The sequence below is a fragment of the Bombus affinis genome, chromosome 4 (assembly GCF_024516045.1).
Source record: "Bombus affinis isolate iyBomAffi1 chromosome 4, iyBomAffi1.2, whole genome shotgun sequence".
NCBI lineage: Eukaryota > Metazoa > Arthropoda > Insecta > Hymenoptera > Apidae > Bombus > Bombus affinis.
Genome location: NC_066347.1, coordinates 16,625,539 through 16,645,887, shown reverse-complemented (window position 1 = coordinate 16,645,887; position 20,349 = coordinate 16,625,539). Strand labels below are relative to the sequence as shown.

Genomic DNA, 20,349 nt, shown 5'->3' with positions numbered 1-20,349 from the left:
TTATCTCTTATTAGAGTGCGGATATTTATAGGATATATCTCGTTTATGGAACATCAAAATGCGTAAAGATTTACATGAAGCATATAGTATGCGAACGTATGAAAAGATTGCAAGTAGATACATTTCAAAAATCGTCACAATCGTATTACCGATATATTAGCGATTTTATCGAAACCTGCGTGTAATTTAAAATTTCCCATTGAGATACGTATAATTTTATGTGGTAGACTAGGTTAGCTGCGTAGTAGTAATACTTGTGTGTGAATATCGGTGTGTGGAAGTATGTGTGTGCGCGGTGTCTCGAAAACAAATTAATGTATGGTAAACTGTTGAGTCAGTTAACAGTCGGGTATGGAGGAAAGTACTGAGACACGTGCAAGCGTGTATCGATGAATATCTTTGAAATCGTTTATCAAATAAATATATAATTATTCTAATATAAATTCTAAGTGTAAATTTAGTTTTCCTATACCATTATTTCGGCTATTATTTCCAAAATTCTCAACATTTCCAATGTACGTCAAACACTTAGCTCCAAAACCGAATGTACCAACAATCTGATATTAAATCTTAAAGCTGCTTCTCTCTAAACGAGAAATAGGAAAATAAAAGAAAAACCCCGTATTCCTATACTCTTCGTATTTAAATCGGATGAAACAGATCGCTATAGAAATTCCACGTGTTTAAATTAATGTTGATAAAAATATATATCCAAGTTGTCAAACTATTTATTGTGCATAAACTTACCCCATCTTGGGTCCGCCCTGGGTCAGATCGAAGACTTGCCTCGGATTCAACAGCCACTGGAACTTCTGTAAAAGCTTGGCTCCCTGATTGCCACCCGATTTTGGGTTAATGAAAACCAGCACCGGTTTCACAGATGGCGTAGGTATAGGTTTCACCACCCATAACATCCCCTGATCCTTATCCTGTTCTTTATCCTTATCCTTTTCTTTCGATTTCTTTCTGTTGGACACAGTGCCAGCACCGCTTCCAGATTTCTTCTTTCTCGGTGATTTTCTCAAGCTACTCTTGAAACTGCCCTTCCTGGGGAGTTTCACGATCCAGGATGGCGGCACTACGATAGACGCGTGAATACCTAACTCGCAGTTTTCTCCGATCTTCTGAACGTTGAAGCACGCTTCTTTGTTGTGATAGGCCAGCTTGCACCAGCTGCAGCTCACCGCGACAATCTCCTTCGAGGTGAAGCTCAGCTTCGATTGGAACGACTTGCCGCAATTTGCGCATTTCCCCTTCTGTGATCGTCGGTGTACCCAGTGGTGGTGAGTGTTCGTCTGTTCCCGATACTGGCGGACCCCGACATCCCGGAAGCTAGATTTACAAGCGAAGTTCAGATTCACAGCGCACACAGCGTGGGCTACCACTCTGCAGGCTGCGCATTTCATCCGGGGCCCGTGTTTCTGCAATTTCAATGAAATTTTCTGTTAAAGAATGTCTCGGGTACAGCAGGGTCGTCTATAACGCTTTAAATCGTTGTTGAACGAAGTAAACGATAGTAAAACCGGAGGAAAATAAGATCCACGTTCCGTACAATCCTCTTAGTCTGTAGGGGTTGTTCGAAAAAAAAAGAAAGAGAAAAAAGCTGGAGCACTCGCGAAATCGGTTTAACGGGGTTCGAAAACAGTCGGAACCTCGTTAGCGGCTCTTTAATGGCATAATCGATAAAAGTTACGTGTCGAGAATACGGTAATCTACCCATTTCCCTTGTTTCTTTGCTTTATTCCTATTTTCACGTAATACTCTACAGCATCAGTGCGCTCGGAAATTTCTTCCTCCAGTTGCGAAACGAAGAAATAGAAATTAAATTGAAAAGGGAACGTACTAGGGCAAATGTTCGTTCGCCAAGTAATCTATAGCAGTTGTACATAGTACGTAACAAAAACACGTTCGTTGATTGCAAGAACGCGAGATCGATGTAATGAATGCGCCACGTCACAGGATGAACGAACACGATGCAAAAACTGGGAAATTTTTTGTGCTCCATGAAACCTTGTCCCTGTCCTCTGTCCAAATGGAAACGTTGACAGAATTTGCACACGTTTACGTGGCTATAAAAAGCAAAAATAAATAAAGAAGAGGGAGAAAACAAGGAAACACGAAAGAAAGAGGGTGGAAAGACAGAAGATGACAGCGGATTCACGGAATTCATGGTGCACGTATAAATCACGTCATCCTGTTCGCCACCTTTCAAACGATTTAGAAGGTTCATCGGTTTCCATTGTCTACACGATGATCAAAGGGACAAAACGATGATCATTGAGGTCAAACAAAAACCATCAAGCTCTATCGTTCGCCGATAGGCTTGAATAAACTATGTACGAACAGCGCTTTAAAATTGTGACGATTCTCGACGAGAGAAACGCGGTCGAGTAGAGGAGCGTCGGTAGAGGTTGTAGAGGGTCAAGGCTGGTCGACAGACCCTCATCGAACCTCTTCTCCGTCGTTTCAGTTCCTCTCAAAGAAAAACTTTCTTCCTTCCGATATTGCTCAGCCGTCACGGTTTATATTGACCTACATGAGTCACCCGAAACGTGCCACGATCTTCTCTGTGAGTGGGGCAATTTGTACAGAAAAGAAGAGAGAGAGGAAGAAAGGAAAAGAAGAGACGAGTCTATGCGTTTTTTTCTACACCATCCGAGGATACGATATTTTCTTCTTCTTCTCTTTCTTCTCCGTCCTTTTTTATATGGTACCGGTTAATTGCTTCGTCAGAGACGTAATTTTATCGAAAAAGAGATCTTAGAGCCAGACCACTCGAATTCGATGGCACAGACACCTTCAAACCATTCTTCGGCCAAATTGGATTGATCGATCGAGACCATTTGCGGGCAAATCTCGCCCTATCGTTGGGTCTCTCTCGTCCCTTTGCTCTCTCAGCCACTCTTCTTTATTCATTGCTTTTTAAAAGCGCAAAATGTAAATCCAATGGAACGTATCATACCTCCGTCGAAAATTTTTATTCGAGAAATAATTTTAATAATGATTATAAAAGTATCTATCTCATATGCACATTGCTAGCCACAACTGTTGGAAAGCTTGCTCGTTATAATTGATCGAGAACCTCTGACAAATTTTATTTCATTTAATTTAGTACTTTTGCTCCTATTCTCTTCTCAACCCTTGATCGCGACTTGTAAAACGAGCACGAACACAAGCGGTCGGAACACGTGCCCTAAAAGCCAAATGTGAATTAGCAGCCTGTAAATTAAGCCGTTCAGCAGAATGGACCTCAACGTCGCGACGATCGATCATCTTAATAGCGTAAAAGGTCGCGCGTTATCAATCCGAACGTCTTCACGAAGCGCAAAAACAGGCGAAAGGGGTAGGCTAAAGGGATCAGCGTGAAACTTAAATGGAAAACTCGGCGGATGAACGAACGCCGATTCATCAAAGTCTGGGGCCACAGGCGGAATCAATCTTCGTTACCGGTACACGCGGCTGATGCTCGGATTCCACTTGGAAAACGGGCACGTCGCTGACGATCCGTAAGATTTATTTATCGCATGGAAATTGCTGGCTGCGATCGACGCGGAAATCGCACTTAAACGAGATCTCATACTCGATTTTCCGTGTCGATCGGGACTGCTATAAATCAGAGGTTCTCAACCAAAGTGGGATTATTGAACGCGACAGTTGGAAGGAAGAATCTAGAATCATTATATTTGACATGAAAATATTGACTCAAAAGTTCAAACGATTGTTCCAAATAAAATAAAAAAGTAGAGAGAAAAGGAAAATAGGTCAAATAATTAGATACTCCAAATAAAACGACAAGTAGAAAGATCAAATAATTACACCGAGTAAAATAAGACGCGAGTTGGAAATAAAATTGCTTGAAACGTAATTCGAAAATCTTACTTAAGAAGTAAATTGTTTTCAAATAACATATTTGCCAAACGTTTGATAAATACAAGTAGTAACAGCAGGTAAAGGATAACAGATAACTGTTTTCTTTTGTGTATAAAGAACATATCTATTGCTGGGAAAATATTCGCCTTAGAGATATCTAGATATTGGAATAATTCATCAGACCAAATAGCGTGAAAGCTAAGAGATACGGAAAGCAATGTACATAGATGAACACATCAGAATTTTGGAATGGAAATTCTGTGTACCATAGATAAACATCCGTATATTTTCCTTACAAAATCAAACAATCGATATCCATATATTAAATGACCATAGTTTTCTACGGATATATAGCTCCTTCTCGTCAATGGGTAAGAAGTTTATCGATTAAGCTTAATATTCTCAGTTAAAATCATCATAATTCGTGTTTATTACTCTTATTATTTATATTTATTATTATTATTGAACGTAAAATACCCGGTAGTTTTTCATTCTTCGAATTTAGTCATCATATTGAAATCTAACAGCACCTTGCAACGTACAAGTTTGATCATTCGGTACCAGGTTCAAAGTTGAATTTTGAGATGTTAAGCCTAGTCGAATAACGCTTACTATAATAAGCATATAGTCTTAGCTTCGTGCATTGTACATAGATTACAAGATATATTCCTCTTCGCGCTACATACTGCAATTTTTCAATTTTGAGTCTGATGGTATGCATTCGCGAAAGATTGAGTACCCACACTGTAAATCGAGAATATTATCGACGTGGTCGTATTGGTCCGTACTGGCTTCACACTCGACTTTTTTCATCCCTTTTTCATTCCTTTTTTCCCTTTCTTTTGATTCATGCACATTCGACGTTTAATGGACACGAAAGAATTTTATGCGATTCGAAATTGGAATTTGTGGATCACTGATATCGAAGGCAGAGAACGGCTGCGAGTGAACAGTCTCACGGTTGAGCAATAGCTGTAAAATTCCAGGATATTGGTAACCATACAAGAGAATTACTATTCGCTTTGTGCATGCCACAAACGATAGCACAGTTAGTAAGCTTCTGGAGATTGAGAAACGATTTAATGGAATCCTGAAGTATGAGATAACTACAGAATTATAAATTCTCAGATTACTCACTAATAATACTCTGAAACTTTGCATTAAAAACACATAATGTTGGAGCAAATAATATTTCTGGTAATAGCATTGGCTTGTGCAATAAAAGTAATATGAGATTTATGAGAGATTTCTGAGTTTATGAGATTCAGTGCTGTTGAATTATACGTCTACCTCCTGTTATTCACTGAATACCATTACGACCCTTTTCACGAGAAATTTTCTGCCTTCCCCGGCAACGAATTTTTGGAACTGATTTTTGAAAATTCCTCTTAACACGTCCAATCTTGTTCTATCAAAAGAATACTTTAAAATCTATGTTCCTACCATTAATACTTCTCGTGAATTTTTCCTACAAAAGCCTAGAATATTGCAAATTTTCGATCGATACAAGTTTATTTGTCATGATTAACATGCTGTTTTATATTTCCATAAAAAGAATTATACGCCTATTATTATATTAATTAGACGAATGCAATATATCATAGTATTTCGATGATTGGAATAGCTTTGTCTCGTTCGAACGTTCTTAAAAAATTATTCGCGATACACCGTACTCTTCCGAAAAGGAAAAACCTCGAAAAAGTTCCTCAAAAAAGGAACAACGTTCCTTTGACGATGGGAATAATTTTTCTGGCCAAACGGATATGACGAAATGGAACAAATTTGATTATCATGATATCTATATGACGAGCACGTTTCGTCGGATATTTCCTTTTTTTAAATTTCGAAAAAATGTTCTGCTTTCATATTCGAAACAACGCGTTGCCGATGTGCCGGTTAAAATAAAAATTAAATCCTGTTTCAACCAATTGCGACTGCTCTAAACCAAACTGTATAAATTAAATATTTCACGGGGGAAACTTTCCGCCCGTTTTATTCTAGAACGTTATTTGAAACGTTTTAAATAATGCACATGGAATGCATACAAGCTTTTTTTTCTTGCTACGGTTAAATTCGCAAAATAGTTTACTGCATCAACGTAGCCGATCTATTTTTTCGGATCTCCATTTGATTAACTTCTACATATGTAATATGCTTTCCAAGTTTACATTTCCACCCTGCACAGTGAAGCGAAAATCCTCAATTTTTTTACTACTGAAGCGAATTTTCCACGGAAAAATATTCCTGGAAATGTCCAAACAATGAAGCAGAGCCGTGGCTCCTTTGCGTATGAAGCTCTTCAGCCTCTTTCTCAATTGAAGTAAACGACACTCTTCTACGTACGACGATCAAGCTATGTACGCAAACCGACATTTCAGAATACATAATGCTATTTATAAAACGTTACGGCCTGTTTATCACGACAGTGATCAGTCGTCCGATAAATAATACAAAGTTGTCGAAAAAAAAGATACATATATCTTATTTTATGGTATGATAATCTGATTAAGCTTGATGACATTTCTCATTCTATGAATCTCGATAGACGTTACACTAATTCTTCAATCTTTTTTTAAATTTTACTACCAACCTTCCAAACAATCTGATAAATTTATTATTTTATATATTAATAGGTGATGATTACTCAATATGTTTTACAATACATCTTAGGAAAAACATGTTGTACTTATCTTTCTTCTACACTAATTGTTCTTTATCCCAAAAATATTTCATCGATTTGATTGATCATTTGAAAGGGGAGAAAAATGTCCAGGTACACGAAAAGTATGAAATCAAAGTTTATTTTTGTCGTACGACTCCAATCGTACGAACCAGGAAGAAAACGTTTCACGAATAAATAAACGAAAGGCGTGCAGCGATATTAAATAAACAAATAAATACAGCGGGTGATTAAATAGAGAAATTAAGACACATTTGTGTCAGATAATGTAACGTGGTACGATCCTAAAGGAAGCAAGCGAATAGAAATATTTACCTGATCGATAAAAGAACGACGATCGAAATCGTTTGAAAAATTCAAGATTAATTTTCAACGGAAGAAGCAGGAAGTCACTCGTCGCTACGGCGGAAGTATGCTCGCGCGTAATGTGTATCGATCGTTGGAATCTCGGCAACGATAAATATCATGCCCCGCGACAAGTTTAAACATACTTTGAAGCACGTTAAGTATAATTTAATGCAAATAATGCTTGTTTACTTAGTTAGGAGGAAAGCTTCCATTTGGTCCTGTTAACCAGACGTTACCACGCTCGCATGCATGCGATGGAAATTGATTTTGGATTCTTGTTAAATATGACGGACACGCGGTATCATGAAATTCGTCTAAAATCTTACGAGCTATATGCTGGTCTGTACATGTACATATATACGTACCTGTAACCCCGACTTGTCGTAAAAATCGCGAGATTGCGAAAAGATTTCATTATAATTCATACGGCGTACGCATACAAAATTCGAAAATACCATAGACAGAAATTTTACGAAAATATTATTTATCGGTGTATGTAACGTAGAGAATGAATATCATGAACGCGTGTTAAACGTGAACGTATCGAATACCATATTTTAATGAAAACGTGAAATCTGATATACAGGGTGTTTTGTTTATTTTGTCTGTTTTAATATCTTCGTTACTTTTACAGGTACAGAAAAGTGCAAAAAAAAAGAGGAAAAAGTTCTTCGGTTTGGAACGACGGGTACTGTGATTCGTGTTATTGCGCGTTCCATCTACTAAGTCTCCACTTTTATCAGAAACTTAACTCTTAACGAGTACATACGATCAGTCGGTTAGAGTTATGGTTACAGAGTCAATGAAAGTTAACAAGAACACTTGTACGATTTTAGTAATTGCAAAAACGAAAATCGAATATCATCCGTTTTAATTAAATCTTTCAATTAATTTCTCGTTTCATTCATACGGGTGCATCAATGGAAATGATGCGAGATAAATCATCGAAAGGTATGATTCATCGTTGACTTAATCTTATCAGAGTGGCCGTTGTATAAATAATGACGAAATGGATGATACAATTCCAACGGATGTTATATCCAGCGAGTATTCGATTCGAGTGGAAGAAATGAAAGAAACGACGAGAGGCAATAAAATTAGTATCGTAGAAGCATGGACGGTAGCTACTTGATGAAGCTAAGAAGCAAACATGAACATATAAACAGCAGGGAAATAAGAATAACGGGCAAAGTCAGAAAGTTACATATTTCATGAACGTAGAATGCTGGGAAATACGCGGAACAAAAGGTCGTGTCGACACAAATCAGAAAAATCATCCCCCGCGAGACGCAAACGCGTTCTTCCAATTTCGGATCGCTATACTACTGTTATATTTATCACAATATCCAGAGATTCTGAATTACGATACCCTTGGTGTTATTACGAAAATGCTTTAGAACTATCAAGAACAAAATCCATTCTGTGTGTAACAGAGATTGTGAAAATTGTTTAGGAATTTTTAAACCAACCTTTTCCCGATATTTCTTGTGATAAATTGTAGTATGAAACTATGGAAGAAAACAATTTTTAAAATAGAGATAATTGTTTACAAATATTCCTATAATTAATTATTCTATATAATCGTACGACTGGTAGCTTGTAGAAATAATTAAAGACTGTTCTGCGATATGACTAGACTTAAGAACGTTGAAGCATTTATGAAAAATTTTAATGCGCAAAAATACAGAAAATATCCAAAGTACGTGCCCTATATAATATGCAGATCATAAAACAAACCACGTATAGTTCGTTTATCTACGTGTGTGATTTCGTTTATAAAAATATGAATTTTCATAAACCATAGTACTTTCTATGTACTGTGAAACCATATAACTTCCATCAGTTTTGCCTACGCTAATATACATATAACCTGGTTGAAAACCTTCATTGTCAATCAAAAAGATTGACACTGTTACTTTCAAAATGAAAACAGTTCTAGTTTGACTTTTTTCACGCATGATGTTTTCTCGTCAAATCGAGACGTATAAAACCCACGGCTAAAGTTTAGAGATACTCATTTTGTATGAAACACCTTGTACACGGACGCATGTCGCAGGTTTCAAATTTCACAAAACCTGGTTACGCCATTCACATAGGATTTCACATAGGAACAAATTCGAAACTGCTGCATAGTTGGAAACAGAAATGTTTCGGTCTGGGTGTTACCAAGAGCGGTCTTCGTCGATTATAGGCAATTTTACACCGAAAACGGTGTTGTTGCCGTGAACGAGCTTTTTTTGCACCGGTCAAAAATCTATGCGCGTTTCTCTTCGTCAGGCTGCATCGAAAATTACGGCGATACGATACTCATATTTTATGCAAACTCGAATTTAAACGACGCTCTGATCGCACGCCACCTTGGCATACTTTTCCTTTTTTCAATAATTTCCTTGCAAACAGTTTGTTCTACAAATTCCGTTACGTAACGCGTTTATTTTCATACTGTTTCTTTTTCTTAAGGAAGACAAAGGACAGGATCCTCTTTCCATTAGGAAACTTAATCCTGACAAACTAAACCAACCAAATACGATTAGCGAAAATTATGTGCAACAATCTGTACTTTAAGGCTATTATGGAAACGTTACTACCGCAAATCTCGTTTAATTTACTACGATAGTGTTTCCTTATTCCAGATTTTTCAATCAAGGAAGCTCAATGGAAAAATGATGTAACTGAATCTTTTCTTTTATAGGAATATTATAAATGGGATACGCTAGAGGAAATGGTTGACATATAATATCCGTATCAGTTTAGAAAATTTTACTATGAATTTTCAAGACCGTCCCTACTGGTTTCGTGCAAAAACGTGACAATAATTGCTGCGTTAAATGTTGAAAACTTATTCCAAGAAGATTAAAAATATGATATAAAATTCATGTATCTACAACAGAGAAACGTATTATTAAAAATTACGATCTTTCCTTATGGGAAGATGATTTCAATGAATTTTTCTGTCTTTAGAGTCGCGCGTAAAAAATTTAATTTCAACGAGGCGGACAAACGTTATAATCTTTTTAATAAATTCACGAATCACAGCAATCCAGTACAGATGATACGCAAAATTTTCAGTCGCCGACATATATATCCAATTTCCTACCATGCATACTAGCTGCAAAAATATTTATCGTGGTAGATGCCACGCGGAAAATTACAGCCTCTACCATCCCTCTCTCGACCTCGTTGCTACCCTGTGGCCAAGGCTCGCCCGATAATTTTCTTTTTATACCTGAACAAAGAGGTTTCGTAAATTGCCAATTTCCGTTATTAACACACATAGAATGGTAGTAGCCTCGCTTAATTTTCCTCGTTGCTACATCATCGTCCTGCAGTTAAGATTCATTTTTTAAAGCGTTGGCTAAATAAATGTATTCATCAGGGAATATTAAATCACGCTCCAAATCAGGATTATCAACTTTTCAAGTAGCCCGGCCAAACGATGTATAAATGTAAGGAAATCATTATTTGTCCTAAATTTCGTTGCTTGAATTTTAAGATTATTAGCGTATTTGTTGGAATAAGAGAGGTAAATTAACGTCCAAACTACCGGTTTGTGATATATAGCTAAATATTTTCCGCATACTCAAGTAAGGTATTTCATTTCGAAGTAATTAGGAGCTTAAACATTTTCTTTACTTGTAAAAAAAAGAATATACTTCACGTGCAATTTAAGTGAATTGGCAACTAAGTGGTTGCGGATTTTGTCAATATCGCCTAATGACAAAATCCGCTATCACTTAATTGCCAACCCGGTAAATACGAATATGCAAGAAAAAATAGTTTCGTGGCAAGTTTAATTTTTTTAACTTTTCACTGACATGTTTTTCAGGGTCTGTGATTAAGTGACGACGGGATTATCTTTAGGTAGAGTACTATATCAATAGGATGTAGGTACAACGTGTACAAACAAAAGAAGCAGGCCATGCAATAGTAATAAGAAGAATAGATAATGGCATGTTTCTATTTCTTTCATAATACAAATACTAAGTTACCAGGCAGATTCATACAAAATGCAAGTGTATCAACGATCGTACCTATAATCTGTAAATGTATTCAAAATTAATTAGAATGTCAATGATGACCAAATTATTGAAAAGTGTAAAGTTTCAGGAAAAATCCTTTTGTTCCACCAGCTTTTATTTTGCGTGATGTAGCCTACTGTTAAAATTATGGTATTATATGTTTGTTAAAACATACTCTGCGTTGTTATAGCGTTACGCTGAAAAATGAAAGAAGGCCAAAATAATGTCTTTGTAATCCTATATGGCGATTGCTTAAGGGCTGAATGTTTATTTTCGTCCATCGCATGAGAATTAAAATAGACACTGCCTATACATTCCCAGAAATCAATTAATATCTACGCTATAATTGATTCGATAGAGGCGTAAAATCAATGAGCCGCATTACGTTAATGATATAACGTGTTTGAATGAAACCGATGAGTCAAAGAACTCGGAAACGTTGCGTCGCAAACATGTTGCGAGGATACACAATTTATAAACCTTTATATCCCATCAATCGTTTATTATACTATCGATAACACTGGTCATAATACCGATTACCTTTGACAAGAAAAATTACGTGTTAAATGATCGTCACAAAGAATCTTTGCTCGCATACTCTAAACTAGCTTGCGTTTTTTTATACTCGGAATGTATATAGAAAATTAATGAACATAGAAAATTAATAATGCAATTGTGTATATGAAACCGACCACTTATAGCTTCACTAATTAAATTTGTATATAGCCGTGTACATAGTTATACGTTTGTCTATAATTATAGAAATCATTATAGTGGCTATAAGATCGTAATGCTTAGACGCTTCAAAATCATGCAATTCATTAGGAAGTAATTCATTTATTATTCAACGCAATTAAATTACGTAATTAAGCCAGTCGTAAGCATCAACTGTGCTCGTTTTCGGTTCGGGCGAAACTGCGGCACTTAATTAAAAATTCTTAATTACGATGTTTTCTGGCATGTTCCCCTCGTTATCTCAATCAAATTTAAAAGAACATTACGTCGAAAGATGGCAACACGAATAAATACGCATCGCCCTTTTTATACTTTTGACCTACAATTTCTCAAAATATCATAAAAGCAATATCGAACTCCAGCGGGTAAAAAAAGAATTTCATTTCTCTGGTTGAATTTCCAGATTTAGACGAGAAAGAAAAAACGGAGAAAGGAAAGAAATATTCTAGGGAAGGATATATCTGCGTGATGAAATGACGCACGGTCCGATCTCTAAGAGCAGCGTTGCTCGTAAAAGCAAAAGGAAACGCACGAAATAAACATGGAACTGTGAGACAACTCCCTCTCCTCTCTCTCTCTCTCTCTCTCTCTCTCTCCCTTTGCGTTTGCTCCTAACGAGAATCGTTCCCATTAATGTTTCACTCATTGCCAACGTCTTTGTCTAAAAATGATATCACCGATAAAAAATGTACGTAGTCGAACTCCGTGTCTCGCCAAACTATTTCCAATCATTGGTACAGTTGTTGAAACGAGGACGACTGACTGGCAGAAAAATTGACGCGTTCCATGATCATTCTGTTTCATCCGGCTAAATGCATATTTTATCATATATTTATATAGTCAACTGCATACAGGATAAGGATGAATCAATGAATACACAACGTACGTATAATATGCAGCGGTTCACGAAAATACTTGAAAACATATCACAGAAAACATTTATATTTTACAAGAAATATTGTTCATTAGCAATGTAACAAAACAGCATGGTCATATCGTACGGAAAATTGAGATCAACAGCAGAACAATTATTCTTCTATCGATATGGTAGAAGGCAATATTTCTAGAAATTCATAATTGCTATACGACAGAAAAAAAAGAGAATGGAATGAAATATTACATGTTAAAAAGTCGAGTGTGGTGGGTGGATATATGTATACTTATGATGATTGATCATATACGTATGCGTCTATACATATAATCTATACCTTATATATAAAATATTATAGATATATACTAGATGTATTTTTTCTTTTTTCTTTTTTTTTTCATTAACACTCAACAGACGATAATTCGTATATATTTTCGAATATATAGCTGTCCAGAGGTTCAATCCTAGAAACGAAGCTCGGCGGTATTATTCTTTTTCTTCGCCCTCTTCTATCGACCACTTCCAACTACTGTCCATCGTGGCACGTCAGTACCGCGCACATTATTTTTCATGTCGGGCTACGTCGCGTTTTTATTCTCGCACCAAATAGTCGTATCTTTGGGAAACATGCCGGACATTTCTTCCTATGCTTTTACTCCTTGGTTTTTACGATTATTCGCTTGCAGTACCTTCTACGCTGCTACATGTTGAAGGTAGAGCCGTTTTACGACACCGTGCGAAGGATTAAGAGGAAAAAGGGACGTGTGGGTAACGAATGTCGTCAACTTTTAACGAGCATCGGTTTACTGAAACTATTGGCTGTAACTAATCATTGTCTAAGGCGAAAGTGAAAGATGAGAAGAGGAATGATGTGATTTATCGCGTAACGTGTTTTATTTTTAAGCCTGTTGCGGCCTTCGATATTCCATGTCCCAATTTTAGTCTGAATATTTCACGAAAAGATTTGCTAGAAAATTGCAATAGGAAATCATGCGTAACAACAACGATCCTTACATATTTTTCTCTTTTTCTTTCTTTGAACTTGGAATGTATTTTTAATAATAGAAAAATAAGATGAGCCAAATCTCGAAGCTCAAGAACGTTGTATTTTATGGACCGAAGTTACTTTGAGAAAATAAGATGATTCTTTGTAAGTAGTAAAATGAATTTGGGTCATAACTTCATGTCAGAACTGCAAACTCCGTAACGTTTACCTGCTAGAGTAATCCTAATTGATCATTGTTCTCAGGAAACACCGTACAGCTGCCTACCTTTCTGCCATCCAACTTCCTCGACTCTACCTAAATCAGTCATGTTAAATAGCATTTCGTGTTCTACATGCTTCTCTATGCTATACACGTACTTGGAACTTACGGTCTGAACATTTGCTTCAGACACTTACATGAATTCGTCATTGGACAGGGGGCCTGGTTTATATCGTTTCGCTGAAATATCGATGTTGATATTCTGAGAATATCGCCGATGATGTGAAAAATTGTCACGCGTATAAATAGAATTATGTCTATAATTATAGCCTATAAATAAATACAAATGCTTCTGACAATTTAATTGAAATTATATTTTCTTTACAGATTCAAGATATACTTTTGCTCAAAAAGTTCTGCCCTCTTTGAATACGCTGAAATTTTGCAAATATTTTATTTTACACAGAATGATGATATTAAATTGAAAATAAATAGTTCACATCGCGCGCAAATTATAAAAATAAAACGTTTCTCTATAAAGTAAGTGTGAAAGAATCAATAAAAAACGTACAACTAGAAAAAGATACAAAGATATATATCTCGAGTTGTTATTATCTATAGTAATAATAATAACTACATAAAAATCATATATCGAATGATAAGAGAAGAAATATCAAAGATACTCTAACGATTCTCCCCAACGAGAAAAGACACAAGAAAATATTTCACTGTATTGTCCAGGGTGAAATTCTTTTTTCAATCCATAAAGAAAAGTAATCGATTCGAAATCAAATTTTCCAATCAAAGCTAATTTCATCAACGTTAAATACATATTAGAAGGATCTTCGAAACTTCGATACGAAATATCGTGGAAAAATATCTGCTTCCCAACGATTTCTCCCTTAGTTATCCTTTCCAAAGTCATTCGACTAAATGGAACAATAGAAGCGTGTAATAAGAAGATAACATTTAGTCCGGAAATCATGCACCGTGTTCTTAAAAACTAACACAGATAAAGAACAAACCGCGGGGAGTATAATAACATTTATACAACGAAGCCAAGATGAAAGACGAAAAAAAGAAAAAGAATGAAAGAACACCGAGAGAATAATTAACAGGATGGTTCTAAGATTGCGCCTCCTGTGTTTCTGAATGAAACAATCATTAAAATTCAACAAATACGTAGGAAACGTAGGGAGGAAGTCTGATAAAATGTTTTCCGTCGTTTGCATAGAGACAAAGTGAGAAGAAGTCGGTCCGCTAAAAATAGTGTGTCAAAAAAGTAATTAAAAGCTGTTTTAACGTCTCTCGCTTCTTTTCTCGCGGCCGTGTTTCCAACCTGCGAACGAATTACCACAAAATAGGATATTCGAACGTGCTGACACGTTAAAAAGCGATGACTTTCGTCACCTCCCTTTTTTGTTTCATTTTTTCTTCCGCTCTTTTTTTTTATTATTTCATTTATTTCGCCTGTTCAATTTTATCTGTTTTCTCTTCTTTCTTCCTTTTCTTCTATTTCTTTTTTTCTTTTTTATTCCGTTTTCATAGCGTGTTCGATAAACGAATAACTCGGAATACAATGCGAAACGACAAATCACGGGACGTTTCCTCCAGAACGATAAGCGAATATGTTATCGAACAGATGATAAACGGTAATTATTTACTCGTTATTGAACCGACGAGTATTTAACGTAATAACGAGAAAACGATTATAGTAACATTTAATCGATTCATCCCGTGATTTAGCGTGTGAAATCGTATTTGCGATAACAATTGCACGAGATTATTGTACAATAGCACTCATTGCTAGCGACTATACATGTATAATATAAACGGACCGATATAATGGATCGTTTCCTACCACGCGTTCACGTGTTCTCGACTTCGTTGCGCTTCGATTTAATCACCTAATATGTAGTATGCCACTTGAAAATAAAGAAATATATATATATTCTTTTTCTTTTTTCTATTAACTGTTTGCGTAAATTATTGCGGATACAGAATGACGAAAAAATTGAAATCAAGTTCGAAAATAAACTTTAACGATGCGACTTACGTCTACACATTTACGTACATAACCGACACATCTAACCTAATTAAATAACATAATTGTACGGCTCTGTCTGTTATCAACAACGAGCAACCGCACAAAGAATTTTCCAGCGACGTGAACATCCGCGTCGTTTCGCTTTTAATTCGGATGAAGAGCGAGCGAACGAAAACCAGCTATGAAACACAGAACACGGGAAGAGGATGAGCATGTACCTGGACTCAAGTGTTTCCCACCGCCAGTTAATTTCCTGTTTCGACGATACGCCGTTCGATTTCGATGAATAGCCTGTTAAAACCTCGTGCATCCTTCGCGACGATATACCACGCGAACAGAACATAAATCATTGACAGCCAAATGGAAGTTTAGCGGCCCGTACTTCTACATCGATGTTCGTTGCGTTAGATGAAATTTATGGCTGCTTTGAAAACTATCCAAATTAAATCAGCCAACGTGTAAACGGCCTTCGAACACCTCGCAGGTTTAGCCGAGAAACATTCGCGCCACTATAATAGAAAAAGTTCGCCATGTACAATTCGTCTCGTGCAATTTAGTTTTCAAGTTCCCATTTTGGTGTTCGATTGTTTCGTCACGGTGGTCGACTTCTATCGATTCGTTTTCCTATAGGTGTGTCGATTCGTCGAGTTTATTCGCACGCCGATGTAGAATTTCCAGCGAAACGTCGAAATTTAAACGGTTTAATATCGTTTCGAAACGTCTTTGTCGTGTTCTTTGAAACGTGCAATTTTCCTACCGATGATATTCAGCTGCTTATGCTTTGACGTTTCATCTACGTAAGAGTCACGGAACGTTTCGAGATTCTAACTTTAGTACAAATTCTACTTGCTGAGGGATTCTCACATACGTATGTACGTATTAGGTCATCCCATAAGTTCGTGCCGACCTTTGTGTATACATTTCATATTTTAAAGAAAAACAAGAGAACTTTTATCGAGACGGAATAATGAAAAATGGGAAGAAGTTGTACAACGAGAGGGGCATTACATTTTTTCATAAAACTGAAAGATATGTAAACAATCTTAACGTGTATAACCGCTCGAAAAACGGCACCAACTTATGGGATGACCTAATACTTTCGTTTAGTTCTTTTCTTAACTGAACCGCAAATTGGCCTGAACTAGCAGCGAATGCGTTTTCTAACAAACCAACATCAACGAATACGACAAAATAATCGACAGATTATGGTATTTATTTTACGGCTTGTTACGGTAACTACTGTCGTTCTTCAAATACTTCATTAGTGACCATAGTCTAATACGTTGTTTAATTTAGAAAAAAAAGTACTTTAATGACTCTGATAAAGTCATTCTTGAAAAGGCTAATACATCATATAACGATAGAACATTTACTCTTTGCTAGTAAGTTTTAGAATTTGGCTACGTAACGATGTTTATAAAAATCTTTCTAATATACCAACTGCGTAGAGTTGTTAACATTCGCACCATCAAACATCTACGTTTAAGCATTTCATTCTGTTTTTTCTCATATTTCTTTCTACTTTTTCCGTTCTTCGTCTTTCCTTGCCCATTGCTTTTTCCATGTCTGCCTCCCACCCTGTATCTTCCTAACTGATCCCTTCCTTATTACGTTGTTTCTTTCTTTGTCTCGCTTTCCATTCGATTCCAGACCTGCCCTTTTTTCTCTTTCTCGCTTTCATCTTTATTGGATATACTTTCTGTTCGTTCGTATCTCCTTTCTCTCGTCTCTTTTCTCATCTCTTCAATTTATTTGTCTTGTGCACCGCGTGCTTTTTCTTCGCTTCCTCTTTCTTTTTTCTTCTTCGTTCTATTACTTCTGCAAGAAATAGTTAAACCCGAAACCTTGAAGATCAAAGTCGAATTTAGGCATTCAAGAATTACAATTGAAAAGTTTACTTGTCCAAAGATCGGTCCAATAATTGTTCGAAATTCTAGAGAAGTTACGCAGTATCTACCGTCGAAATATTATAATAGGAATCAAAGTCAAGCCATAACAATTTACGTTGACAAATTATGCCCAAATTGGATCGCGTGTGTCCAAGCGTACATCATACAGAGAAGGCAACAAAGATTCTCCGTGCACAGAACATTGTTAACGATGACAGAGATTTCTGAACGTGTACCAAAGTGTTTCAATTAACACAACGCAAAGGGAACAACATGGATGCGTACGTGAAAACGACGTCAGAGCATCGTTATCAGACCGAACCAGTGCATTTTGTTACAGTTGCTATTGTGTGCCATAGAAACGATTCTCTGCTGGCTTCTGAAAACTTCCCAACTATTCGCAGTTTCGTTAATTTGACGGAAATGTGTACTATGTTCACCAACCCATATTTCTCCACTCGTTTACACTCACAACGTCTTTTGTTTCAACGTATATTTCGCTTCAATGAAATACTTTCTCCTCTGTCATATATTTCTGATATCATCTTCCTTTCCGATATCTTTAGAATAGAAACATAGATAACACGGATCATTATCTGCAGAAAGGATAAAGACGTTCCTTAAATTTTGTGAGAATTAATTTCGATACAGAAAGAGAAACCAAATATTTTTAACAATTTTTTCACTAGTCTCTACGAACGTCTATGAAAATTTGTATTTTTATCGACACAATTGAAAAACAGGCTCTAATTTTCATGACAGAAATTTGTATCGTCCATTTAATATCGTAACCAATTTTGCGTGTGTTATATATTTTTGCGCGAGAGAGAATTTTCTCCGGATCATTGTTACATCGATTGCTATTTTTTTTTATAATAATTAGAAATCTCCCTAATTGGTAAGTATAAATTTCAACAGTCTTGGGAATTGAAGATGTAAAACAAAAGACATTAACTGTAGAACGATCTGATATGTGTATCTATTATCTGCTATTTTTAGTTTCAAACTTAGACTTCCTATAAATGCATAAAAATCCACAATCCACATATTGTTAACGCTATAACTGTTAAAATAATCAAAATAACCGACTCGTAATTTTTCATAGAAATTTTAGAAATTTGTAACGGTGGCTTTCTGAATTTTGCATCCCATTGATTTCGTAGAATACTCGAATAAAAATCTACAAAAAAGTATTACATATTTTTTCCATGTATCTTCCCCTCCCACTTTGCTCTTCTTCTTTTTTCTTTTTTTTTTTTTTTTGGTACAAATGCTTCACTATAATCGCCGATAGCTCTAGTACCGATACGTGTCTCTCACATGGGAATTTTTCTGTACATTTTATTTTTGAATTTTAGATACGTTCTTTTGCGTTACACGTAAGATTATATAAATACATAAAAACATAGCTAAAATTGAAAAATAAAATGTATATCACGCGTTTAATATGTCGTGTTGTTAATTATAAATTTTATCAAACTTTATAATTCTATTTTACTGTAACGTTGGATATTACTAAACTTTATACCTTGCCATGAAATTTATTACATGAAGCAAACTTTGAAAAATTTGTTAATTATTTTCATTAAACAAATGTATACGCGTACATCGTCTTGGATAAAAACTATAGAGAATGATCGAGAATATTCTGAATATTATAACGGGATAAGATGATCCGTATGAAACTTTGTCGGAGCGTCCGCGAGCGAAATAAAATTCTGGTTGCGGGTAAAAAAGTTTCTGCAAACACTAGAGAAATGCTTTTTAAAAGTTTTGTCGGAAAAAAAGATCTCGTGCGCCACGGTTTTGCTCGACAGACAGTAATAACTGAATTCACGAACATTATTCGCTTGTAAAGGAAACAATTTATCACAAAAGTTGCAAAGTCCGTTCTCTATTCGCAGAAGTCCATGTTGTAACGTTAGAAACATAAGAATTGTTTATCAAATCGCAACTGTAACATTTTAATTGAATCGCATTACGTAAAAATTCCGTCTTACAAATACACCAATAATCGAGAATCGAAGACAGTCGCTGATTGAATCGTATTTCATTAAGAATTTTGGATTGCGTTGTTAGAATCGAACGATACGATACACTTTGCCGTAGAAATTAATTTGAAGATATTTTTTTTTTTATTTGGGTGTACTTTACAATCAATTCTCATTGAGAATTATAAATAAATAATTTGAAGATACGAGTTAACTCGTCGTATTACAACGAGGCTTTTCTGAGAGTTGAGTTAGAAACAATGGAAGCTACTATCGGGCTTTTATGAAACTCGTATAAAAATCTTAATGGGAAAGTAGAAGTGTTATAAAAATAAAGGGACATTCATCGCTTTCGAGAACAATCATCGAGAATACGCGACAATCTAATATGCGAAAAACCACCGTATCACTTATGAGATCACCTAATAATAATTAATTTATTCAGAGAAAAATTTCATATTCTGTATGTTTGTACTTGTACGAGATACACGATATACCATATTTATACGTTGCAAAGATCAAAATCCACATGAATTAAAATCAATGTGCTTTTATTAACTTTGAACCGTGTGATTGACAGGGCTTCTATTGTTTTTAATGAAATATCAACCCAGTTGGCAAATAATATATTCTCCCTTCTTTTACAATGAAATTTAATATAGTTAGAGCAGCAACTTCATCGAATGTATATCAT

General features: G+C 35.8%; 1 protein-coding gene across 3 annotated transcripts in view; it reads right to left on the bottom strand.

The window, feature by feature from the left end:
• The window catches only part of LOC126915496 (eye-specific diacylglycerol kinase), an 80,433-nt gene that overhangs the window by 39,374 nt on the left and 20,710 nt on the right, over positions 1–20,349 (bottom strand). For all 3 annotated transcript variants that reach the window (XR_007710216.1, XR_007710215.1, XM_050720204.1), the window contains exon 3: positions 748–1,421. Coding sequence is in view for 1 of the 3 variants with exons in the window: in XM_050720204.1 (XP_050576161.1) it covers positions 748–1,421 (674 nt within the window). In the remaining 2 variants the exon portion in view is untranslated. The remainder of the gene's footprint in view (positions 1–747; positions 1,422–20,349) is intronic.